The sequence below is a fragment of the Chlorocebus sabaeus genome, chromosome 8, assembly GCF_047675955.1.
Source record: "Chlorocebus sabaeus isolate Y175 chromosome 8, mChlSab1.0.hap1, whole genome shotgun sequence".
NCBI classification, from domain to species: domain Eukaryota; kingdom Metazoa; phylum Chordata; class Mammalia; order Primates; family Cercopithecidae; genus Chlorocebus; species Chlorocebus sabaeus.
Window position 1 is genome coordinate 88,151,045 of NC_132911.1, and position 27,750 is coordinate 88,178,794.

Below are 27,750 nucleotides of genomic sequence, written 5' to 3' on the forward strand. Positions count from 1 at the left end.
GTACAAAAATGAAGAAAAATAGATGCGTTCCAGCGTCCACAAAGCTGATTCTTCAACAGGCAGTAATAGAAGCCCAACCCACCCAGCGATTGCCTGATGGCATCTTTGTTCAGGCGATCGATCAGCGCCCTAACCCAGATGCTGGGTGAAGAAATTCCTCTCCCACCCTCACCTTCAGAATCCACTGCTCAGCCACCTGGGTTCCCGCGGGGTGCGCCACCGCCTCACTGCTAGTACACGTCTCCCCCTCTCGACCGCCAAGTGCTTGCTCCCTCCAGGCGAGCACTCACACAATGGACTCACTTGTTTCCCTTGCCCCTCTCCTTTGACTTCCAGCCTCAACCAACAACTTGAGCAAGAGTCAAGCAGGAGTCTCTGCCATAGAGCATAGACCCGTAGAGCTTTCCAGACCAGCTCAGAAGCACGCGCGCACACACAGACAAAACAAACAATGCCTGGTCCACGAATGAATAAATTGAAGACGCTCATGCCCCCACCCACCGCTCCGCAACCCGCAGAAATAAACCCGGGACGGGGTTTCCTAAATAACAGGTTTTGTTGTGTCTTTCAAACTGCAAGCATTCCCCCTTGAAGACGGCGAAAGAGAGGCTGTGCGTTCAGTTGGCAATAAAGATTGACGGTGGCTTTGCCCGTGACAACGCCCCCAGCATCGCGCTGAGCCAGGTTCCCTGAGAATCGGGAGGGGGAAACGCAGATCTAGGGAGGAGGAAACAGCAGAGGCAAAGGGAGCTTGGGAGGGATGGGAAATGGAAGATCGGGGCGGGGTGGGGGGGGGAACACAACGATGAGTGAATCTGGGCTTGAATAGTAAAACTTCCAGAGAGAAGAGAATGGGATCTCTCCCCAGGTGAGATCTCTTCCCTCGAGATAAAATATAGATGAAATACACAAGGAAGTGGCAAGCAACAACTTTCAGGTGAGCAGCAAGTTGTGCACCTCCTCTCAAGGCGCTGGATCAGCACCCTCTGAGCTGCCCCCACAGCACACCCTCCCAATCCGAGGCGGCGGCGGCAGCAACAGAGGCAGCAGCAGCAATCGCGGCAGCGGCGGCAGAGGCGGCGGCAGCTGCGCGCCTCGGGCCCAACCCCGCTCGGCTCCCCCTCTCGCCGGCGCCCTGCCTGTCTTGCGTGTGCGTGTGCGTGTGCTCAGCCTCAGCGTGAGGGGCACCTGCTCGTCTGGGCTCACAGGGGAGGCAGCCTCGCCGCGAGCTGCCGCTGCCGCTGCTGCCGCCACTGGTGCTGCCGCTCGCAGGCGCCAGGCTCCCCGTCGCCGCCGCCGCCGCCGCCGCCTCGCCAGCCAGAGTTGGGCTCCGTGGGCTTCCCCCCTCGCAGCCTCGGTCCTTCCCCGCTGCCTGCAAGTCAGCCTGGCTCCGAGTCACGTGTCAGTGCCTGAGGCAGAGACTGCGAGGAAAAAAACGCGCTTCATTCCTTCTTCCACCGCCATACTGTATTTTATACTAAATCTCATTTTTATTACAACATTTTACTCCCGCTCGGTGAGTACCTTCTCAGTGGCATTCTTGTCCTATTCTTTTTTTTTTTGTCCTTTTTTTTTGTTTTTTGTTTTTTGTTTTTGTTTTTGTTTTTTTTCTTTTTTTCCACTTCTTTGATTATTGTTTATATTTGGGAAAGCTGGAGGAGCATGATTTTGAGCCTTTTCCTGAATCCAAGTTTTTCTAGCATGCGATCGTTCTGTAGACAAGGCGCTGTGTCTCGGAGTCCGCGGCGACCGTGCCCGCTGGGAGCGTCTCCCAAGTCCAGCAAAATGTGCAACTGGTTTTATGGAAAAAGCGATGTGAAGTATGGTGCCTATTTTTTTCCTTTGTAAAAATAAAAAGCATGTTTCTAACTCTTTTTTTTGCATACTCTTTTTCTGATAACATTTTTGTATAGGTGGGATTTTACGGCAGTGTTTACAAGTTTGTGGTCTTGCAATACTGGTGCAAACCACTGAGCAAAGACATTAATTTTATATTTTTGTGCCCTTTTTGGAAGCCGGTGAGAACAAATTCGTTTTTTTCCCTCCTGTTTTTGATACCCATTGATAACATGAAACTTTTCTTACAGCTGGTGACTGGGATCATTTTTAAGCAAAATACTTTTTTCCTCCTTTAAATTAACTATGACTTTTGCACATTTGACTTTTTTAAAAAACCGAGATAATTTTATGATAGATATCCTGATATCTATATCTATATTGTCCCTTATTTCTCCCCCTTCCCTCCCCGTAAATCAATTTTCAAATGATGGCAGTGGAAGGTTTTTCTGGAAAAAAAAAAAAAAAAAAAAAAAAAAAAAAAAAAAGAAGTGCGGTTTGGTTTCCTTGTCAACGGAGGATGAAGTGAACAGCTGAGCAGCTCGCAGAGAGCAGGTACTTGGTCCCCTTGGAGGCGTTTCCCGGGTGTGCAGTGGCAACACTGGTCCTAGCAAAGAAATGTGTGAGTGTGAGTGTGTGTGTGTGTGTCTGTGTTTGCGCGCGCGCATCTCCGGGCAGTGTCCGCGCCCGAGGTGGGGAGAGCCGCGCCGGGAGCCAGGGAAAACCAAAGTCAGTTCCTGGCTTCAGGATCGTTTTCTAGATGTGCACAAAATACAGTCCCTTCCCCCCCCCCCCCCCCCCCCACCGTGAGCTGCGCCCAGGTTGTCTCCTGGCGGGGCGGGTGGTGTCTGCGCTGCGGGCGGCGCCGGCCGGGCACTAGGTGGCCAGCGGGCCCTGTAAGTTCTCCGAGGGCCACTTGCACAGCAGGAGGGGCGAGGGCCGTGTACGTGGCAGGGGACCCCCAGAGCACCCGGGAGATGGGGGAAGAAGCGGCAGAGACCGCATCTTCCGGAGGGACTGACTCCAGGCCACGCGGGCCGGAGCTCGAGACATTTCCAGAGCCTTGAGGATGGCACCGGCCCTCGCACGCTCAACTCCTGCTCCTCCTCTTCGCAATGAGCAAACGACGCAGTAGGTCTTTCCCAGCCTATTTTGCTTTTCCAAAGGGCTTTGCTTTCTTAGTGGTGCTGTCTTTGGATCTTTTCTTTATGCCTGTTGTGTTGCGTTGGTTTTAAGTGCCTGCTGGTGTCGTCTTCCAGGGAATGGGGAAATAGTTTCTTATAAGATGGTCACTTGGGTTTAATGTTGAGGACGACGCTGTTAGTTTGCAGTAATGACCCTACAGCTCTAAGGTATAAAAATGCCCCTTATTTAAATTCTATTAGAGGGAGAGTTTTCCCTCTTTTTAACCACCTGATACTGGCTTTAAAGGTTTTCCCCTGAGAACTGTGTACAGGGCAGGAGTGAGGGGTTGGTGATAGAGGTGATGATTTCGTGTGTTGGTAGCATTGAAATACTCAGTGTTGAATGTGTTCTATTATATTTTATGATTATCCTGTTACATGTTTTCAATATAATTTAGCATTACTTTTCAGAGATGGACCAGTTTGCAGTAAAAAGCCTTTTCTGTATTTAACACTGTGACAGAATCTGCTGGAAGTTTTTCTGTCCAAATAAATTTCGTAAAGGCATACATCTTAAAATCTAGAGAGTCACCATTATTTAAATACTTTGATTTTCTTACCTTTTCCCCCCTTAAATGAAAAGCTTAGCTTTAAATTATCATGTGTAATATAGTTTGGATTCTGTAAAATAAACATAAGGCAAATGAAACAACTTTTTACCTCTCGGATGAAGTTTTCTTCTGGGTAACTACAGAAATAAAAACTGACTCCAACATACAGAGGGGCCCATGACAAAGGGGTTTATAACATACACTGGCTTTTTCAAGCAAATATTTCACTGTCTGTAACCTCAGTTTGTGGAATGAAAAGTTTTATGCCTTATTTTTTACTCTTTGTGGTCAAAAAGTAAGGAGTGCAAAGGGCCATTTATCTGTAGAAGATTAAAAGTTAGTGTAATATCTGGAAAGCTATATATATTTTTTATTCACAACTCATGCAAGTATCTCAAAAGTCTTTTGGACATTTCATTGTATGTGAGGTATTTTGTTCTCACAGTAGCTTTTCCCTGTGAAGGAAATCCTGTTGCATTTATATAAAGAAGATAGTTTATGTCACTGTCTGTGGACACTGTATTTGATATCTTGATGTGTATAGTTCTAAGATTTGAAGCCAATATGATGGCACTAAGCCTGAAATTAGGATTTTCTTATTTTGTATGGTGAGCTAATTACTAAAATATATGGTTCAAACAGCTAACATATGGTTGAAACAGCTAACATAAAACATTTAAAAAGCCATTTGCAACATTCTGTGATTTTAAAAATCATTTAAATTATAATGATGTATGTACATAGAAGTGCTTATTTATTAAAAAGCAAGACAATTTATGTGTATAATATATTTTTGTATGTTTTATGTGTTGTATGTCGTTTAGTTCTTTTAAGAGAGAGAGAGACAGAGCAAGCAAGCAAGAAAGAGCTTGAGTGATCGAACCTGCATTTTCATTAAGAGAATCAGTTGCTGCCCTAAGGTGGAGGTAGTTTGTGTCTTAAGATTGGGCAAAACACTAGCTGTATTGTATGATCTTTCCCAATGAGATTGAAACCATTAATGGGACCAAAGACGATTTTAATGTGAGGACAGAGAGGTAGTTGGGCTTTAATTTCTGTAACTTAAGACCGTTCTAAGAACCTTTAGTTATCTATGTTTTCATTTATTTAAGATTCATTTTTGATTATATTGTATACTTGTATTACATTTGTGCCTATTACATTCAAAATTTTCAAATTTCTTCCTGTGTGAATCATACTGGGAATTCTACAACTCTTAAACTGGCCACCTGTTTAGTTTTTGATTTAAAATTGTTGAAGGTAGTATCCTACATTTAGCACCGCCTACTGGCTTCTCGTGGAAAAAATACATTTTTTCATTCGCCAAGAAACCCACAGTGATTTACATCAATTTAATTGTGCAGATCTTTTCAACTGCTTACTGAGAGAGAAGGAGGGAAACAAAGTTTGTATGCTGTAAGGAGAGAGGGTTTCCAGGGTAAAGGTAGGGACCGAGGGAAAGAAGACCCACAAATTAAATTGGCATTGGATCACTATCTGACCTCAAACATTTTACTGTCTAAACTGTGACAAAGAAATAATCACAAAATGAAAACCTATTAAATTTTCAAGGACTTTCTATGGGATAATAAAATGTGGGTATTGTTTAGAATCTTGGATTACTAAATTAATTTTACAGTGTCTTTCTCAATCGATATAAAGAAAGTTCTAGTTGGAATTCTGTCTTGAGTGTGTGGTCTGTCGAATAATATTTAAATGAATAACTTTTCATCATTGAAGATTAACAATTAATTATTTTTATATGTATTTTTCATGGACATAATCACGTAGCACCCTAATTTTTTTCTTAACATGCATCAAATAGCCACACTGTGGTGTTGTATATACAAGGGAGGAAAGTTCCAAACATACAATTATAAAGACACATCCTTAGCCATAATAGATGCGTTACCTTTCTTAAAAATGATAGTTGGTTTATTTTCTTTAATTTGTATGAAAGTCTAGTGGCTAAAGAGCTACTATAATAATACAAACAAATGATGCCTTCAGAATATAAAAATTATTAATTAGAAAAATAATTTGACATGCTAAACATTTTCTTCCTAGTTAAAAGAAATGTGAAATATTTGGATAGCTGTTTCTTAAATGCCGTATTTACTTATTTTAAGAGCCAACAGTAAGTATATAGAAATTCCAGTGAGAAGTATATGTCTGTTGCATTTTTGCAACTCTACGCCAGTAAAAGTGTGGTCATATTTTGTTTACTGTTTAGTGATAGTGTAAGCAACCAAGCAGGACATTCATTGATATGACTACATTTCAAGTCTTCAAAAAACTCCATTATGGAAGTAGAAGAGAAGTGAAGTGGATATGTAAGATTGAATATTAAGAACAAATTTGAGAAAAATATTTCAATTACAATTGATTTTTCTCTCTGACTTTTGAAACTTGAATTTTTATTTTAGTTATTTTTATTTTTTCTTTCCAACTTTTAGTTTCAAGGGGTACATGTACAGTTTTGTTACACGGCTAAACTGCATGTCACAGGGTTTGCTGTACAGATAGTCTTATCACACATGAAATCTTTATTTTTAAATAACGATTAGCTGAGATTTAAAAATAATTATTTCTTCTTTTATACTGTCATTATGACAATTCTGTGTTTTGCTATGAAAACCTGAAGTAATGATTAATTTTATTCTTCAAATTTTTATGGACTTCCAGAAAGTAAATAATAACATGTTTAAAAAGGTCCTTATCAATCTGCAGTTATTGTTATTATTCTCTTATTACTATTACTATCTACTTCCAGTGACTTGTACAAATGCTTGTAAAGATCCTATTTCTATAATTCAGTATGATTCTTTGATTTAATAAATTTCTGTTCAGTAATTGGCAGGCAATATAAACTTTCATTTTATTGGCAATAAAAAGTTTATTTTGCTACATCATGATTTTGAAAACAATATTCAATAACATGTAAGCAAACCTGATTTCTGAATGTATCAATAGCAAGTTACACTGTTAACAAATTTACATAATTATACTTGTCATCACCCTTCCTTTTATTATTAAATTTTGATGTGCAGACTATATAGATACAACACAGCTGTTGCCAACTTTAGTAGTTTTGCTTATCCTCATTGCTTTTAGATTTTCCATCATACATTGGTAATTTTGTTTTCTTTTGTTAGACTTATGTTAAATATCAAACTTACCTTGTGGAAAATTGACTTTGTGTTTTTCTAAATTCTTCTGTACATTTAAAATTATTTTTGTTTGTTAGTTTTGAATTATCTTGCTATTTTTGTGGGACTGAGTCCTGGAAAATAAAGAGGCATTGGTTTAATATCTTTTTCTCTCCATTTGTAGCCACAGAGATGGCAGTTGGAGGACTTCAGTTGTAGTATTTAGGATTTATATTTTCTGGACTGTCCTTGCAGACTCCTCAGCTGGGGTCAAGACTCTAAGAGTTGTTTATTTGATCACGTAAAAATCTAAATGGAGAGGAAAGTTGTGAAGTAGAACGTAGAAGTCTTGCACTGGTCTTCTGAAAGATACAATAACATGCATCACTCAGTGCTCTTATATCACAGAATACTAGAGATTTTCTGGGCGTAAATATATTTGGCAAAATTCCATTTAACTCACTAATATACTTTTTGCTTAGAATAATATGGTCAAATTCTTCCCCAGACTTCAGAGTGGGAATTAATTGCATTCATACATAATCCATGTGTTTAGAGAAAATGTTTATGCACATTTTGATAGCCATATGCTAAATAATAAGAGAAGCAAGACATTTCTGAGTCATTTCAGAAATTATTAACAGGTGGGAGTAAGGAACGGCTATGTTTTCATTAAATCAAGATGAGAGGGAAAGAAATTGATGTGTCAAATTAATGCAATTCCATTTGTACTTCCCCTCCATTATTAGATAATATTATTATTTTATATGTTGGAGGAAACTGAAACTTGGAGCTCAGAGCTCCATAAGTGGTAAAGGGAAATTTGACCTACAGGAAGTCTTAACTGACACCTCATGTTTTTTCTTCTACACAGAGATGCTTCATTTGTGGAGAGGATTTTTTTGTTTGTTTTGTTTTTCCTAATATAAAACAACTGTTATATATTTATTCTTGATACATTCCTTAAAATGTCTGTAGTTTGGCAAGTTTTCAATAGTGAGTGCTTTCCACTAGTGAGTGCTTTGAGCAGAAACAAAAGAAAATTGCCCCACACAGATACTGTTAACTGATCCTGAAAGGACCTTCCTATGACCATGTCATCACACATCTCTCCAAGACAGGTTTTCTGAAGAGAGCCAATGCATAGCATCACATTTGTGAGTTACCACTGTCGCTCTGCGGTTGGGTCAGAAGAGATGGCTCTCTGCCCTCAGTTGCTTTGCAGAGAGCCTGGGAAACACATTCAACACTGACTTACTGAGTACAAAATGTAATCTCTACCCTTGAAGCTTTTGTAGTATGATGTGGAAAATTAGTCTTTTGTGCAAGGAAAGCTGAACAGCTAATTCTTTCATAACACAGAGTTCTATAAATATAGGTGTCTTGTCTGTCTACCAACATCGCACCATCAACATCATACCACCTCACAATTTTACTGTTACACGTATTTGGATGTGACATTTATCAAGCTCATTTTAAGTTAGTAACATAAAACACATTTAAATGTAACATATTATTTGAGGATTCTGTGTTTAGTTGCCTCTTCAGATGTGCAAGAAAGTGTTTCATCATTAGTTTCCTTAGAACTTGAAGAAATGAATATTTTCAATGTAGAATAGGAGACATAAGCTATAGTGGAAACAGTGTGAATGAACATGATGAGATGGATTTTAAAGACTTGGTCATAAGTCCACAAGTTCATAAAATCAGTGGATTTTGAGGTCAAAGTATAGGGAGGGTTAAATGCTGCTTTTGAATTTTGGAATCTGGATATCTTGAAAACAGGTGGTTTAAAACAAAACAAGAGAAAGTAATATCTCTAGGAGAGCCTGATTGTGGTTGGAGGTGGGAAAATGATTCCATTTTGAACATAGTAATTTGAAGTTCTGACATTAACTTCTGGATTAAATGACCAATGTGCAATGGAAATTCAGGTATTGAACTGGGAAGCACACTTAAGGCTAGAAGGAGATATGATAGTATCATCTACATTAAAACTCTTTAAGTGGGAATAAGTCCTGCACAGGTAGAAATTTGGGAACATCTTTTTTTTTAGTGAATGTTAAAGGGGCTGATAAAAGGCAGAAAAATAGAATTAGAATGATAGCCCCTGAAGCTCAGAAAAAGTGTGTGTGGTGTGTGTGTGTGTGTGTATAAATATTGTTCAGCAGAGCTAATGCTGCATAGGCTTAAAAGAAGGCAAGGCCTGAGATAAAAGCTTTGTAATCTGCCATTAAAATCCATGAATTTTTAAAAGAAACTAAATGAATGTGATTGATGATCCTCAATATGATGTGGCAGCATCATAAAGAGGGCTGTTCTTCCCAGGATTGTATGTGTCATGTGTGTATGTGTATGTGTAGTGTGTGTGTATGTGTGTATGTGTGTGTGTGTAGTGTAGTTGTGTGTGTAGTGTGTGTGTGTAGTGTGTGTGTGTAGTGTGTGTGTGTGAGTGTGTGTGTAGTGTGTGTGTGTGTAGTGTGTGTGTGTGTGTAGTGTGTGTGTGTGTAGTGTGTGTGTGTAATGTGTATGTATGTGTATGTGTGTGTGTAGTGTGTGTGTGTATGTGTGTGTATGGTGATAACATGATCTAAATAGGAAGACCAGTAGGAAGTTTTACTGGCACTAGCGAAATTGATTTAAAATTTATATTTATATGCAAAAATAGCAGAGAATATTCTGAGAAAGAAAAAAGAGGGCTAACCTCTTAGATAATAAAATACACTATAAAGCTTTAAAAATAAAGATATTTACTAGCTATGTCTACTGAAAAATCTTCAAAGCAATGTCTTTCAGGAAGCAGTGAACACATCTAGTGCACAAAACATGGCTTCTTAATATCATTCCCCATTCAAGAGGATAAGAGCCCTTTAGTCTTCCTTAACCTAGAACTGGCTGATTCTAAGTCTGGGCAGAAAAAACACAAGATGAGCCTGGGAGAACTCATTGTGCCAGAAAGTAAGGAAATGGTCAAAGACAAATAAGGCTGTATCGTTGTAAACAAGTGCTAGCTTGAAGGGCCTTCCAGTTGTGCAATTTAAATCAGTTTGAATTTCAAGAGTGAGTATAACAAATTGTAAACAGTGAATAAAGTAAAATCCATGAGTGTGTAATGATACTCTAAAGAAAAAATATAAAAAAGAAAAATGACAATTAATAATTAAATTGAAATAATTAAATGATTAGCCTGCCCTTCTTGGTTGATGAGGGACAGATTTTCACAAAATAATGTGAGTTAAGTGTAAGAAATGTGAGAATTAGAAAATTACTGTTTGTAATTCTCAGTGAAGTAAGTGATTCAGTCAAAGATGATCAACAAGTGATAAAATCATCAATTAAAATTATTTCAGTGAATAACATATTCTCACAGTGCTCAAGTATTAATTGCATCTGCAAGTCATTTTAAGTGACTGAATGATTTAACCCAACATCGCCAATACACCACCTGACACCATGAGCCTCCTGACGAGATGCCATATGAAGGCTACAGTGCCATTTGTGAAACATTATTGCTAGAATGTCTAACCTGAATCTAATAAAACCTAGTTAGATGTAACTTCCAGTTTACAGAAAAATTCAGAGAAAGGACCAGTTAAACTAAACCATGAGGAAATAGTGAGACAAATGCATAAGGTGAGGTATTCTACATTGAAGATACATATCAGCCCTATGGCCTAGACTTGTAAAAAGTCAGTGCCACTGTGGAGGGACTTTTCCAGATTAAAAGAGACTAAAGACAAACAAATGCAGTGCTTGAAGTTTTATTTTATTTCACTTTTTAAAAACGTGGTCTATAAAAAGTCAAATTTTGGTAGAATTGGGACATTTTTCATATGGGCTAGAAAATAGATGATGTTAGGAGATAAGTGCTGAATTATTTGGGATAAATGCAGTGATATATGCAACTGAATTTTCTTTCTTTCTTTCTTTCTTTCTTTCTTTCTTTCTTTCTTTCTTTCTTTTTTTTTTTTTTGAGACAGAGTCTTGCTCTTTTGTCCAGGCTAGAGTGCAGTGGCATGATTTTGGCTCACTGCAGCCTCTGCCTACCAGGTTCAAACAATTCCCCTGCCTCAGCCTCCTGAGTAGCTACGATTACAGGCATGTGCCAACACACCCGGCTATTTTTTGAATTTTTAGTGAGATGGGGTTTCACCGTGTTGACCAGGCTGGTCTCGAACTCCTGACCTTGTGACCACCTGCCTCGGCCTCCCAAAGTGCTGGGATTACAGACGTGAGCCACTGTGCCTGGCCCGCAACTGAATTTCTTAGGAGTCATCAAAGGAGTGAGGGAGGGAGTGTGTGTTTGTGTGTGTGTGTGTGGTTGTGTATGTGTGTATGTAAAATAAATAATCATTTGTTAACCAACTTTAAATCAGGGAGTGCTTATGCTGGTTTTAGTGTATTATTCTTTCAAATATTCCATCTATTTGAATTTTTTTTCATAAACAAAGTTGAGTAGTCTATTAGTTGCCGTTGAGAAAAAAATACGTTTATTGAAGTTAAACGGAAGCAGAAGTCCAATTGCCCATGTTTAAGGTCATCTGGGATCTTGAAGATATGGAGACAAAAACAAAATGAAGTTTAATGTTAAATTGTGGAAATGACATATTACCCATGGAAGTGATATTATTGAAGGAAGGCTATTTTTAAAGCCACAATAAGGAAAATGTGAATGCATATTTATGTTGTTCAGGATAGAATCCTCTTGCAGGAAGAGGTGGAGGTATAATAGAAAGGAAAATAATTTTTCAGGGTCAATTCAGAATGTTCTAAGAAGGTTGGTGTGATTGGTAGTAACACAAGGAGAGGCTGGTTACATCTCAAAAGAGGAAGAGAATTGAATCAGTTCATTAGTTAAACTAAGTAACTCATTATTTCTTCAACATATATTTTTTGAGCATTTTCTTTGTAAATATTGTGCTGGAGGATGAGGATTCTGTGGTAAATAAAACTGATAACGCTGACTGCAAAGAGTTTGCCATCTAATGGTGACTTCAGTCTTTTCAGATAATTGTATATGAAGTCCTAGGTTGAGGTTAACTGGTATGGACATAGGAGCTAGGAGAGTGTAGTAGGGAATAAGCATGAATATAGAAAAGATTCTAGAGCCATAATGAGGAACTTGGCAAAATTAGTATTTGTTGTCACTTTAGTCAACACAGTTACATCACTTCTCCAGCAACACTTAACAGCATGTAATCTGAATGGGTTAAGGAAATAGCTGGGGATTACTTGGTTAGAGGCTAGCAAGGCATCCACTTTGTATATAACAAAGTGATGAGCTTTCCAGAGGTAGTGAATATGAAGACATAAATAAATCTGGGCTGAGAAAGAGAGCAAGGGCAGCTCCACGAGATGAACACAATAAGAACTGGTAAGATTTGAGAGCCTCAAGAGTGGGATGAAAAGGAATAGCAGGCTCACTAATTTTAATAGAATGAGAGCAGTGCAAGGATGGATGGGTTTGGTCAGAAAAGAATATTATATTTCCAGTGTTTGACAGTGGAACATCTTCAAATGGTGAATAAATTTTAGAGTATAGTAAAGCATGTGGCTAAGAAAGGAGGACACTGCTGATGTTGAGAAGTTAAGATATTGTGAGGTGAAGCTGAGTATTAAAAGTGTAATTTTGAAAACGTGATTTTAAAAACCTGTAACAAGACGACAGGTGAGAAGGTGGAAAGGAAAACTATAAATTTGTCAAAAGTATCAATGACATTTTTAGAGCTTTACAATCAACTAAGACCAAAACAGATTTTTTTTTCATTTGTGACTTCTAGGACTTTAGTCCTATATTTGGAACATTTTGAAGAAAGCTATAGATATGTAATGTATGTATGTATCTTGCTTGCATTTGAAAAGAATTTTCAGTTAGTACAGAAATAAATTCTGCAGTGTATACAGCAGTGCAACCCTTTGTAAGGAATTCTCTTATCAAAACCAAGGAAATGAATATAGGCTCCTATAATCAAGTATAACAGTGAATGATTCAGATTGAAAAGAAAGCTACAGAGTATTTGTTAATACATTTTTGTTAACATCAGAAGTCCAGATAGCAGATAGATAGCTGTATTTACTGCTAATTCTGTTGCTGCTGCTCTGCTGAGATCTTATTCTATATGTGAATCAACATTCTGGACCAGACTGACTGAGAAGTGCTTAGTCAGATAGAGCCTCATCTTTGCAACACTATGAGAGTATATTATCGTAGATTATAATATTTAGGAGAAAAGGGAGGATCAGACAGTTGACTTCTTAATGTCTTAGTGCTACTAAATGGCTGAGCAAAGATCTGAACCCAGGAGTTTTTGGCTTCACATTTGAATGTGGACTACTGTGTCCTGTTCAAAAGATGGAAAAAAGGAGATACCTTGATTGGTATATCAGTAGGTCAGCATCGCTTGTCCAGTAAAATAGACACGCTCACGTAATTAATGCCTTCACAATAGCTTCCTATGCACAGCAAGTTAAAAACACACAATGCTTACATTTAAACCTGTAGTGCAATTGATTCTGATTCTAGCCCCTCTTTTCGGAGTCTTCCATAATGTTTCTTCTGTGGCCATAATGGGTGAGAATTTCAACAATTGTTTGTATATTCAGACAATATTTGTCATGGATCTGTTATATGTAAGTCACTGTGTCTTGGGCCAACATGGTGAAACCCCATCTCTACTAAAATTACAAAAATTTACTTGGGTGTGGTGGCATATGCCTGTAGTCCCAGCTACTTGGGAGGCTGAGGAAGGAGAATCGCTTGAATCTGGGAGGCAGAGGTTGCAGTGAGCCGAGATTGCACCGCTGCACTCCAGCCTGGCGACAGAGCGAGACTCCATCTCAAACAAATAAAAAATATTTTTAAAAAATCAGAAAACGTTGGTCTTACCCTCATGAGTAGACAATTTTCTGGAAAAGGAAACGCTGCATGTGAAAAGTGACAATGCATAAAGTTATGAGTATTAAGGAAAGTAAAGATGATTGCTTGTAGTTCTTTAGGTTATTAAGGCACTTGAAGAAACAAGCCATGCATTTTCGTTCTCCCCTTTCTAGTGACTGGGTGAGTCCTCAGGTTGGGAGATTAGGTATTACTCTCGTTCCACTGTATTCCAGAGTCAGGAATGTATGACAGTGTAGAGAAGAGGTGTGTAGAAGAAAAAGTAAAGGGGGCCAAGTGAGAGGAACAACAGCAACAAAAAGATTTAGAGCAAATTGTCTGGGAAAAAACCTGAAAGATGAAAGTAAATGGTGAAATTTTGAGGAAAATAAGAGAGGGTCAGGGTAGAGGTACAATTAACATGAGTTTGCACCTTTGTATTTATCCTTATTTTATGCTTTAATATATAGTCTATTGTTCGGGAGAATGAAGTTTATCCTGGAATATATTGAGATTACTTACAACTTCAAATAAACTTACTAGAAACTGTTAAGTACTATAAAACATATAAAATGAATTTAGAAGATATCTATGCTTTTATATTTTTTACAATGGCTCTAATGATATAGCTTTATTGGTAATTTAAAGTAGATTAGTGAACGAATAATATGAAAATATTTTGTTTTATTCTGAACCCATTTCATCATGTATGCAATCTTTTTATTTCAGAATTGCTAGGTCTTTTTCCCTATTCTGTCTTCCCCCTGGACTTTGGTACAACTTAAGTGGGGGAAAAGAAGAAAAAGGGAAGAGTGGAAGAGGGGAGAAAGGAAATGGAAGAGAAGGAAGGAGGTCAACAGTAGCCATGACCCAAGTTTTCTCTAGATCACTGTTCAAAAGAAACAATGCAAGTCATGCAAGCCGGCCACATATGTAACTGTAAATTTTCTAAAAAACATATTTAAAAAGTTAAAAAGTGAAACAGCTGAAATTAATTTTCATAATTATTTTATATAACTCAATGTATCAAAAATTATTTTAACATGTAACCAATATAAAATTACCTTTAAAATATTCTGGTTTTTTGTGCTAAGTATTTGATATCTAGTTTGTATTGTATGCTTAACAGCATAGAACTAGCCACATTTCAGGAGCTCATGGGCCAGTGGCTATCACATAGGACAGTGCAAATATAGAGTGCTCATAGAGGCTTCAGGGGTATGTCATGTTTTCAGACTCTTTTTGGCTTTTGTTCCTTCTCAGAGATTATCCAAGATCGATTTTTAAAATACTCTCTGATCATTTCAATTTCAGCTTTCACTTTTTATTAAAGCCTAAATAGAAATCCATTGAAGTTCATTTTTGCCAAAAAGTTATCACAAAATATGGTCCCGTTGACTAAGAAATATTAAATTTATCTTGATACTTATTGTTCTTCAGAAGTAAGATGGCCACTTTTACTAAATTTGCCTTTTCAATCTCTCATTTGTTATTTGGTCCTGGAGGTAAGGAAGTAATGCAATTGTCAGAAATTGATAACGTCTTCATAGGATAAGCTTCTATATTAGTGGTATTTGCCTAACACCTAATTTAATGAGAGCTATCCATGGCCTTGCAGAGAATCACTCACTATTTTAAAAAAAGAATGATATACTTAACATGTAAATTTGCTAACAGATTTAACACCAGTTGAATACCAACTTAGTTTCAGAAGTTATTTGAAAATGTAATAGAAAATCCTTATCTAGCTATCTGTTTCCTGCATTTTTGAAGTCCATAAGTGTGGAAAATCAAGAGGCTTTTATACTATGAAACCCCACAATCTACTTAGTCTCATTTTCTTCCCCACATTCTTCTCTTCTTATAAGACCAGTTTCTTCTGAGTCTCACATGTTTTCTAATATGGCGTTAAAGACATGTTTACCTATTTTTAGGTCCTGATTTTTATACAAAGAAGATAGTCCTACAACTTCTAACATTCTATTTTTATATCCTATTTACATTTTTGAGATGAAAGGTGATAATAAAGATATTAACAACCACCAAAACAACCAACATTTATTTAATATTTAGCATGTATCAGGTGTTGTCCTCCAAACCATCGCTTTCTTTTTCTACTTCCCCTTCATCTCCATCCATTGAGCTCCTGGAGATGAGACTGTCTAAGTATGAAACTTATTTTGGATTATTTATCAATACCTGAAATTTTATTTCACTCTTTTCTGTTTGTTTGCTTTCTTGTTCGATGCCTTCTTCTCCCATTAGGTGGTAGTTTTATGACAATATGGTTTATCTTATTGATGTTTTCCAGTACCTAGACAGTGCCTGGCACATAGGAAGCACTCAATAAACCTTTTTGAATTAATTAGTGAATTAGTTCCTCACTGTTGGTTTACTGCACTTGAACTCTTTTCTAGATAGTTCCAGTATCTCTGTATACACTCTTTAATAGGACGTAGGTAGAAACTGAAAAAAAAAAAAAGATTTTTGAGAATCTTTCACCACAATTCATGATAGTTATCTCTAAAAATGTGAAAAGGGAAACAATTTCTCCAGCATGAAGGAGAAAGGACGTAACTGCTAAGAGAGTATGTTTACTGAAGTGATAATTTGTCTTAACAGAGTTACCCTACATTTGTAGAGGGCTTTATCATTCAAAAAATTTTCATATACATTTTAATTTTATCCTCACTGCTTCATTTCTGAATGTTGAGATTTATTTTTATTTATTAATGTTTAATATTTTGGGTACATGATAGGTATATATATATTTATGAGGTCCATGAGATGTTTTGATACAGGCAGGCATTGCATAACAATCACATAATGGAAAATGATTTCTCCATCCCCTCAAGCATTGATCCTTTGTGTTACAAACAATCCAGTGATACTCTTTAGTATTCTTTAAATGTGTACAATTAAATTATTATTGATTATAGTCACCTTGTTGTGCTATCAAATACTAGGTCTTATTCAGTCTTTCCATTTTTTGAACCCATTAATCATCCCCACCTCCCTGCCACCCTTCCCAACCTTTTGTAATCATGCTTCCACTCTATCTCCATGAGTTCAGTTGTTTCGATGTTTAGATCCCACAAATAAGTGAGAATATGCAATGTTGATCTTTCTGTGCCTGTGTTCGTGTAACATAGTGACCTCCAGTTCCATCCATGTTATTGCAAATGACAGGAACTCATTCATTTTTATGACTGAATAGCACTCCATTGTGTAGTAGATAGTACATTTTCTTTATCCTCCATTTATCTGTTGATGGATACTTCGGTTGCTTCCAAATCTTGGCTGTTGTGAACAGTGCTGTAACAAACATAGGAGTGCAGCTATCTCTTTGATACATTAATTTTCTTTCTTTTGGGTATATACCCAGGAGTGGGATTTCTGGATTATATTGTAGCTTTATTTTTAGTTTTTTTGAGGAAACTCCAAACCATTTTCCATAGTGGTTGTACTAATTTACATTCCCACCAACAGTATACAAGGATTCCCTTTTATTCTATATCCTCCCCAGCATTTGTTATTGCCTGGCTTTTGGATGTAAGTCATTTTAACTGGGATGAGATGATATCTCATTGTCATTTCAATGTGCATTTCTCTGATGATTGGTGATGCTGAGCACCTTTTTATATGCCTGTTTTCTTCTTTTGAGAAATGTCTATTCAAATCTTTTGTCCATTTTTAAAATTCATTTTTAAAATCAGATTATTAGATTCCTTCCTATAGAGTTGTTTGAGCTCCTTATAAATTCTGGTTATTAATCTTTTTTCTGATGGGCAGTTTGCAATTTTCTTCCAATCTGTGGGTTGTCTCCTCACTTTGTTGATTGTTTCCTTTGCTATGCAGAAGCTTTTTAACTTGATGTGATCCCATTTGTCCATTTTGCTTTAATTCCTATGCTTGTAGAGTATTACTCAATAATTTGTTGCCCAGACCAATGTCCTGGAGAGTTTCCCCAATATTTTGTTGTAGTAGTTTCAGAGTTAGAGGTCTTAGATTTAAGCCTGTAATCCATACTCATTTGATTTTTATGTATGGAAGAGATGGTGGTCTAGTTTCATTCTTCTGCACATGGTATCGAGTTTTCCCAGCACCATTTATTGAAGACACTGTCTTTTCCCCAATGCATGTTCTTGGTACCTTTGTCAAAAATGCGTTCACTCTAGGTGTGTGAATTTATTTCTGAGTTCTCTATTCTGTTCCAAATGTTGAATTTAATCTGAGAGGTGAAGTGACTCAGTCTGTTTACCTAGTAAATGTCATGGAAAGAACTTATCTCTGTCAATTGCATTGGAAGGTAATGGTGTAGCCTGGGAGTTCTGTAGATCCTCTTAATTTAATTTTAGTCATTTATTTGGAATAGTTTGAAAATCCCAGTACTTGTTATATAATTTTGGGTGCTTCTTATTACATTTATGATAACCAGTTCAAAATATTGTATATTCTTATGATTCAACCTGAAACCAAAGTTTTCTAGTTTTACTCGTTTGAGCTTCTCTAACAGTATTAGTGTAGTATATCATGAGATTTTAATGGTTATCATGAACAGCTAAACTGTTATCATTTACAAATACTTAATTATATTGATAAGAATTTTCACAATACAGTACACTAAACAAAATAAATACACTGGATGCTGAGACTGATATAGGATAGCAGTAATGATCTATGGACTCCAGATACAAAGCTTTGTGTTCATCAAAGCAACGTCATTTCAGGTATTGATTAACTTTAAAATAGAGTTTCACAAGTGTAAATTAAAAAGTAATTTTAAGGCAGAAGTTACTACTTATATTTAATTTAGGATATTTTATATAGATTTTCATTAAAAGAAAGTGTCCTAAGACTAAATAAATTTAAAAATCATTTCCTTCATGCAGTTTTTGCTAAGAATTTTAACTATTTGAAAATAAGAGTATCTTAAAATAATTGTAATTGTTAACTAAACCACAACAGTTTTGACATTTGTTGCTTGAAAAGGGTAGATATACTTTTCTATCTACATTAATTAAAGCTTGAACAAATAGGATTAATATTTGTTTAAAAGATGATCTTGGTGATACATTTTAACAGTTTCTTGGGCTATTTTGCAAATAGTTTGTGAGTATAAAATTAAAGAACTTGAAAATGGATTCCTACTTTTAATGGGGTGATGGGATGACAATTGTATTTTTAAGGTTGAATAATCACTGGTTTATGGCATTTACTCATTTACCAGTTTACAAACTATGATATATTGTTTATATTAATTTAAGAAATGCATTATCTTCACATTATTTTATGAATCTTTTAATGTATTTATCCAATAAATATTTCATGAAAATTCATTTTTTTAATCCTTCTGTGTGTCACAAGGCATTATAAAATGTGTAAGAATGGAGCTTACAGTGCAGAAGGGGCTGATGGTGATACATTTCACAAGTAAAAGTAAAGTTCAGGGTTAAGATAGTATCTTATTTTCTATTAAATCAGAGGATTAACCTTCCTATGCATTTCCAGCTGCAAAATGTGACCCATCATGAGGTGAGTGAAGTCAAATCAGCTTTTCAAGACTATATGTAAAATAACATGAATAGAAAGAAATACTTCAAGTTTATAGAATATTAAATAATCTGTGTATAGTCTTTGAGGTTAAATTGATTTAGTATCTTTGACTAAAACTTATGAATCACTGAGAATTTGATAGGGAAATATGAACATGTAATTTTGATCCATCATCTATCTTTATTTGATGTTTTAGAGCTAAACATATGTCAGTATTCCCAGTATAGGTCTTTCAAGGTGTATCTCTGTATGTAAGGGGAATATGCCCTTGTGAGTATGAGTGTGAGTGTGTATGGAGAAATCAATTGCTTTTTAATAGCTTTAGGAAATGGTATTAAGTATTTAGTTGCCTAATTAGAGGAGTAGTTTTCATTCATTTTGCTTCCCCCCCCCCCCCCCCAAGTCTCACTGTCATCTAGTCTGGAGTGCAGTGTGGCATGATCATAGCTCATTGTAACCTTGAACTCCTGAGCTTGAGGGATCCTCTTGCTTTAGCATCTCGAGTAGCTGGGGCTACAGGTGTGTGCCACCATGACGAGCCGATTTTTTATTTTATCTTTTGTAGAGACAGGGTCTCACTGTGTTGCTCAGGCTCGTCTCGAACTCCTGGCCTCAAGCGATTCTCCCACCTCAGCCCCCCAAAGCACTGGTGTAACAAATGTGAGCCACTGTTCCCAGCTGGCAAATTTATTTGATACTATGTCTCCTTGTCCCTTAAAGATGCGTGATATATATTACATTTAAGTAAATTATATTATGTCATAGATTTTTTTTTTTTTATATCCAACCCTCACAACAGGTGTTGGGATTTTAATGGTTATACAGCATTCCGTTGTAATAATGTACTTTGTCATGACCCATTGTGAATATTTTAATTGGTTCTTTTTTCACTTTCTTTTCATTGCTATTTTGAATAATGTGTATTTCCATACACCGTTTTGTGCTTGTTTTACTGTAATATTGTAGAATTGTATATACTGTTAATTTATATGAATTCATAGACTTAATTTATATTTTTGGTAAAGCAAAAACAAAAACAACAAAACAAAACAAAAACAACAAGCCTAGCACTTCAGCTAGTGTTCATCTAAAGGACTTTATCTTTTTATCTAACATTGGTAGAAAAACTGGCTGTGTTAGATTTACTTAAAGATGATATAAAACATATAAAATTATGTATAAGTATTATATTGAAGGAATTTTTAGAAGTAATTTTTATGTATCTTTCATGGTGTCTTTAGAATCTAACCACTAGGAATTATAGTATGAAATTGCATTTTGTACAATATTTTCCTGGTGTGGGCATGACATTTTGAACATTCACTTTAAAAACTTGCTATATTGTTTCATTAAATTTAAAATGTTATAATGATTTCTTAATATTGTCAGCACATATATGTATATTAGCTTCTGAGTGCAAATGGTAACACATTTTTAGTAATGTATCATTCATAGGTGAAAAATGCTTGAAACCTATAACATAAAAACAGAATTACACAGGAACGGAGCCGAGAGATCAGTCCCTCATGTAGTTGTAAATTATTTCCAGCCACAAAACAAAAGAATGTTAGTTATTTGCAAAGGAAAAAAAATGGAAATGAGAACTATGCTTATGACATTATCACTGAAGTGGTTTGGGTTTCTTACTTACCATAAGGAGAGTGTTTGATACTGTGGATCCTTTCTAGAGAAAAGAAGATGTAAAATACATTCTCCTTTTGAGTCCTGCAGAGTTGCCAGGATGACTAGTTTGTTGGAAAGAACCATTTGGGGTCCTTCCTTTTCTTTCTTTTCTTTTTTTTTTTTTTCCTTCTCACTTGAGTGAATCACTGTAAAATTCTGGAAGGTACGGGAAGAAAATGATAATTTTTCCCAGCAGATTTTTCTAAACAAATCTTAATGGAACTTTTCAAGTGCTTTTATTTAATTTACCCATGTGTTAAGTGGGGTGTTCTCCCATCAGGTTGTTCATAGTGATAGTAAAAAGTGGTGCTGCTTAAAATACATTCTGTAGCCTGTTGGTTGCTGTTTTGAAACAAGAATTGAGATTTCCATAACAATTTTACAGAATAATTTTATGTTTCATGATATGTCTTTGTGTTTTCTCCTTCACTTTTCTAGTAATATATTTTCATTGTATTCTGTAAAATACTGGTTTGTGGTTGATTGGAAATGGAAAATGAGCTTCTCAAGCACAATATAGATAACTTGAGAAGTTCATATACAGAACACACATTGCATTTACACAATTTTAGTTTTTCCTAGATTGTATGCTTCTTAAAAATAGGGATTGTGAAATTCAGTCATTCATTTGTTCTCATATTCTGGCATTCATTCAATAATGCTGTTGACATAGTGTTAGTCACTGATGCCCTGGATGAAAAAAAACATCATCCCATTCTCAATGGACTCACAATCTCCAGAGAATATCTCACTATGAGAGTAGTTGCCTAAGTGCTCATAGGTTAATTAAACATTCCTGGAATTGAATTGTACTTCCTTAAATGTATATGTGTGTGTGTATGTGTAATGTATATCATATATACTCAGTGTATAATCTTGTTTTAAGCCTGTGGTATTCTGTGTAAATTGCCTAAATTTCAAAATTAATCATCACCTATAATATTGAATTATTCCTATAGTTTAAGAATTCTGAATAAGAACACAGAAATATCATGTAGAGATTGATAGTCTCAGTAGTTTACCTAAAAGATCTGAATAAATATTGGAATGATCTTTTAACAGCTCAGAAAAATAATGAGAGGAAGAGCAACACAAAAATATATATTTTTATCTTTGGATTAAAATATCTTGAAAAATACTGATAAATAAAATCTATAAATAATATTCTGCCATTGTCTTAAAATTTAAAAAATGGGGAATAAGATATTTTTTCTTCCTTATAAAGACTACACATGTTTTGACCTAATCTGTTTCATGTTGAATGGAAAAAAACTGGTATCATAACTGTGCATGTCATTACTGCCTGCTGGTTCTACTAGTATGCTTTTGCATATTCTTGATGAACAACAGTATTAACTAAATTGAGTCACCCTGCTTTATGTTCCTCTGTTAGGTTTTTGTTGTTGTTGTTTCTACAAAAATGTGGTCTCACCATACTACGTTCCCCAAAGTACTGCTGTGATACCTTGCTCCTTTCTAATATTTGGTGAATTCCTAAATGCATCTACTTTGTGCATGCCATATGTTAACTGCTTTCTCCAATTTCATTATAAAGCTTATGTATTTACATAATCATTCCAAAAATAATTCACTCTGAAGACATAATTTCAGTAAGCAGAGAGTGTTCAGCATTACTAAGTTAAATAATATGTAACACTTATTTGAATTCTTACTGTGGGCTAGACATACAAAGTATGTGTATTTTTTCTCACAATAGTCCTCAGAGCTTTGTTGTTTTTATTCCTGTTTTATAGATGATAGACCGGAGACTCACTGGGTCTATGCTATTTGCCCAGGATGACAGGGCTAGTAAGTAGCAGAGCTAAAACTTAAGCCCAGGTCTGATTCTAAAAGCTTCTAACTCTGACCAATTAGATTACTCTCATCTTATTTTATATGCTAGGTTAACTAAGATTTGATTATTTACAAACATGGCGATACCCATTGTTATATTTTCTGCCTAATAAAACATATGTTGTTATGTCCAAATATCTGTAAAGCCCTTGGCCACAGGTACTGTTCTCAATATGCAATTATTAAATATTTACAAATGTGGCTCAAGTCAGCTAAAGAGAAAAATGTAATGATTTCCAGGGTCCACCCCTCTAATAGCTGTTGTCTTTAGCTTTTCAAGGTCAAATAAGTGAATCACAATGAGGAAGACCATATGTCTAGAAACCAACTGCATGAAACCCTTTTCTGTTCAGGAGTTAAGCAGTGATCTATTTAAGTTTGATTTAGAGAGGATTCCAACAAGTATTATAACCTGAAAATATTACACAGTCCCCCTCTAACACATATACCAGGTATGCAAAGGGAAAGCCACTGTAGCTATTTTAGTTGGAAGTTTTATCTTTTCAATATTCTTTGACTTCTAATGCGAGTATGTTACTTGAAGGAATAAATTTAACATATATTTGGATCTGAATATTAGCACTAGTTATCAATTAAGAGCAGAAGTGGGAAATCCATGATGTGCAGTAATCTATCTTTGTGACTCTGCCTTAACAACCTAGTCTGAGAAGGTGATAAAAGTAGCATCATAAATTCCCATCAATTTAGCAAATAAATGCTGAACATTGTGTTAGTTTACTAGGGCTTCCATAACAAAGTAGCAGAGACTGGGTGGTTTAAACAATAGAAACTTAGCTTTCTCATAGTTCTGGAGGCTGGATGGCCAAGATCAAGGTGTTGGCAGGTTTGATTCTTCTGAGGCCTATCTCCTTGGCTTGCAAATGGCCACATTTTTGCTGTGTCCTCACTTGGCCTTTCCTGTGGGTGCATGCCTCCCTGTTTTCTCAATCTCCTCTTCTTAACATACGTGTACACCAGTCTTATTGGATTAAGTCTCACCCATAAGACCTCATTTTACCCTTATTAACTGTTTAAAGGCCCTTTCTCCAAATACAGACATGTTCTGGAGTACTGAGGGTTAGGACTTCAACACATGACCTTTGTAGGGGATACAATTCAGTCCATAACACGTATGAATTATTATTCTAAGCACTGTGGGAAATACTGAGAGGATAAATCACAGTTCTGGTTTTCAAGTAGTTTACCATTCTGTGTGGGACCAAGTAAAACAGCCACGGCTTGAGTGCATGGGTGATCTGGAGGTAACTGCAGCCTTTCTCATGGTACCTAAAGTCAGGTGACCTCATCTGAGTAGCTGGGAAAGTGTTCTTTGCTCAGTCACTCAAAAGCTACTTATTTTAAGAGGGCACTTTTCTCATTAGAAAATGTAATTATTTCATCAAGGCTATATACACGAGACACTGAAAAAACAGTTTTGTGAGTATATGTGGTTAAGGATCAAATTAGTGCTAAAAGTAAATTCAATTAGAGGACAATATGAATTCTGTTTTTCAAGTGAGAAGTTTGAGGTGTCTCTAGATAGAGTAATTGATATGCACTTTGAGGAATAGTTAGGAAAGAAGAGAAAGATTTTAGAACTATCTGAGTGGAGGTGATATATGATAGTTGAAATGAAAATGAATTTCTCTGGGAATAAGGAATTGTGGGCAGCAAAGAGATTGTGGCGCGATATTTAATCATGAGGCATGCTGAACATGACTGAATCAAAGGAAGGCAAACCAGTGAGAAAGCTGAAAGTTGTGTAGCTCTATGAAAGCTGAGGCAGAGATTATCATGCGCAAAAGCCCCATACTTGAATAGACATTTCTCAAAAGAAGAAATGCAAATGATCAAAGGTATATGAACAATGCTAAATTTGCATAATCATCAGGAAATGCAGATCAAAACTACAATGAGATATCACCTCACCTGTTAAGATAACTGTAGCAAAAAGACCAAAAAGATAGTAAGTGCTGGCCAGAGTGTGGAGAAAAGGGAACTCTTATACACTTTTAGTGAGAATGTAGATTAGTACAGCCATTATGGAAAACAGTATAGAGATTACAAAAAAATTAAAAATAAAACTTTCATATGATCCAACAATCCCACTTTGGGAATTCAAAGGAAATTAAACCAGTATCTCAAAGAGATATCTGCACTTCCACATTCATTGCAGCATTATTTATAATAGCCAAAATATGGAAACAACCTAAGTGTCCATCAATGGATGGATAAAGAAAATGTTACATACATAACATTATATATATGAAGTATGTTATATATTATGCTGTGTATAATATACATTATGTTATATATATGATTAAAAATTATTCAGTCTTAGAAAAAGAAAGAAATCCTGTCATGTAAGACACCATGGATGAACCTGAAGGGCATTATGCTACGTGAAAGAAACCAGGCACTGAGACACAAATACTGCATTATATTACTTATATGTATAATCTTAAAAAGTCAAAGCTGGAAGCAGAGAGCAGAATCATGGTTGCTTGGGAATGGGGATGGATTAAATGGGGAGTTGTTGGTCAAAGGTACAGTGTTTCAGTTATGATGGGTGAGTAAGTTTGGAAGATCTAATATACTCAGCACAGTGATTATAGTTAATAATACTGTATCACATACTTGAAATTTGCTAAGAGATCAGATCTTAAATATATTCACCAACACCCACCCCCCGCCCCCCAGGAAACTGTGTGAGGTCATGGGTATTTTAATTACCTTGACTGTGATAATCATTTCATAATGTGTGTGTGTGTGTGTGTATGGAAACATTGCATTGTACACTATAAATATGTCCAATTTTTGTGTGTCGTACCTCAATACAATTAGGGAAAAAAAGTTTCATCAAAGTAGAATTTGCAGTTTGCTCTTTGAAGAAGTTAGAAATGCATTTAACTTGTTAGGGTGTTGTTAGGAGGGAGGATCTTGAGCTGCAGAGTTCTATTAGCAATAGTAAAGAACAGATCAAAGCCACCGTTTTTCCATCAAAAACTTGAGTTTTCTTCATGGGCTGTTGGTACACATAATGGATTATGATACTCTCTAAGTAACACAAGATTGATCGGCTATATGAAGCTCTTTTCTGTAGAGTATTAAATTGTGAAATCAGTAATAAAAGTCTGTGTGTTAAAAATCATTAGCACAGAAACAAAAATTTTAGTGTTTGAATTTTTTAAATTTCATTGACAAAATGCCATTTTTCTCTTTAAATCCGATTTTTTCTTTGTGTCTAAGTATATCAGATGTAATGACAGATTAGAAACATTATCATGAGTAATCCTTCTCCCCTCAAAATATGATTGGTACTGTTTTTAGACCTACTCTCAGCTTCACTGTGTCTGGTAATTTTTTTTTAACTAATCAGTAAATAGCCCTACTGTTATATCTGTGATGATTCTTAACGCCCTCAGAAGGAGCATAGGCTTTCTCAGAGGGTTTTAAGCTTCTCAAGAATAGAGAACCTTGGAAGGGCCTGGGAGCTGGCAGGCAGGTGACCTGCCTATAATTCCTGCCCTGACTTTTGAGCTCATTCCACACTTTTCTTCCTTGAGCCTCAGTTTCCTCATCTATAGAAATGATGCCAAACTTTTTACCCTAAGTAATAAAATGATTGACAGAACCACTTAGGCTAGTGTTACTCAAATGCATTATTATAATTCCTTCCTAAGTTTAAGTTTTAAAATTTGGGAAGTCTTAAAGCAGGGGTCACAAACAAGGCTGAGACTTTCCCTTTATGATGTAAGAGGGTTCTTTAACTCAGGTACCTGGGAGTAGCAGCTGTGTCTAGCAAGCCAGGGTGAAATAGATGAATAAGGAAGGAGACATTTTAGCTGGAAGACTGTATTGGCTGCATGAAGCTCTCATCCCTTTAGGAGTTAGGTGAAGGCTGTAGTTTAGTTTTAAATTTGAGAGACTTTGTATGTACACACATGCACACAGACATGTAATAATAATAAATACAAACATTTAAAAAGATTTAACAAATATTGCATAAACATCCTCCTCCACCAAAAAAAAAAAAAAGAAAGAAAGAAAGAAAGAAAGAAAAGAAAAACTGTGCATGTGAGATATTACAAGAAGCCTATTTTTAGGAGGTATTGTCTTGCTGATATTCCCTGATGTCCAACAGATGCATGTGCAGTTTTCAAAACATTGCTGCCGGTTGAACAAAACATAAGTGCTAGGTTTTTGTAACCTTCCTTTCTGTGGCCACTTTGTGGCCCCGGTTATGAAAGCTTTTTAGTTTTAGTGTGATGTGCCATAAAAAGCACAAATTTTGAATCAGACGTATCTAGACTCAGATACTAGCTTTGCATCCTAAGCTCTAAAAGCTTCCTTTTGTTGGAAAGAAAATGGGGGTGGAAACATCTAACTCTAATGGTTATTGTGAGTGTCACCTTTTATAAACTGAGTCACTACAGGGCAATATTTTCAAAAAACGATGGCTTCTTTTTTGTAACTCAGTGGCCCTTATGCCAAATTTAGAATTACCTGGGAGTTTTAAAAAATTTCAGTACCCTGATTTGAATACCCTAGACTCAGGTTCACCTGAGCCTAGGATGGAGCTGGAAATCTATGTATTAGAAGTTCCCCAGTTCGTTGTATGGTACTATCAGGTGGGAACCAGTGCTGTAATACCATCCGATAAATGAAAAAAATGACAACGTAGATTTGTCATTCTAGTGTAGCGTTCTGACACCTCTTCATCCCCAACTACGTGTGTATATGTACATGTGTGGGTGTGTATGCTTGCATGTGTGGGTGTGTATGTGTACATGTGTGGGTGTGTATGTGTACATGTGTGGGTGTGTTCCAATATAGTGACTATTTCTGAATAGGTAGCTATTATTATTTACTCTTTACTCAGGATACTGCTTCTTTGTATTTTTCATTTCATATTTACTCCTCTTTGGCTGACAACCTATGTAGTGTGATTATGAATTAATGTAGCTACTTTTCTCCTATGGAAAGCTCACACAAAGGCAAAGGCAGTTATTAAACAGGACTAGTGACAGCATCACTGGAATTAAATGTGTACCTCTGAAGCT

General features: G+C 36.2%; 1 protein-coding gene across 14 annotated transcripts in view; it reads left to right on the forward strand.

Moving 5' to 3' along the window:
* The first annotated feature begins 713 nt into the window (after positions 1–713).
* RALYL (RALY RNA binding protein like) overlaps positions 714–27,750 on the forward strand; it is a 737,315-nt gene continuing 710,278 nt past the window's right edge. For 4 of the 14 annotated variants that reach the window (XM_008000984.3, XM_073018175.1, XM_038000332.2 and 1 more), the window contains exon 1: positions 2,645–2,967. In XM_008000984.3, coding sequence (XP_007999175.1) covers positions 2,952–2,967 — 16 coding nt within the window. In that variant the 5' untranslated portion in view covers positions 2,645–2,951. Of the gene's footprint in view, positions 938–1,171; positions 2,392–2,644; positions 2,968–27,750 lie in introns of those variants that run through there. The other 10 variants (XM_038000334.2, XM_073018172.1, XM_073018179.1 and 7 more) reach the window with 10 other exon arrangements.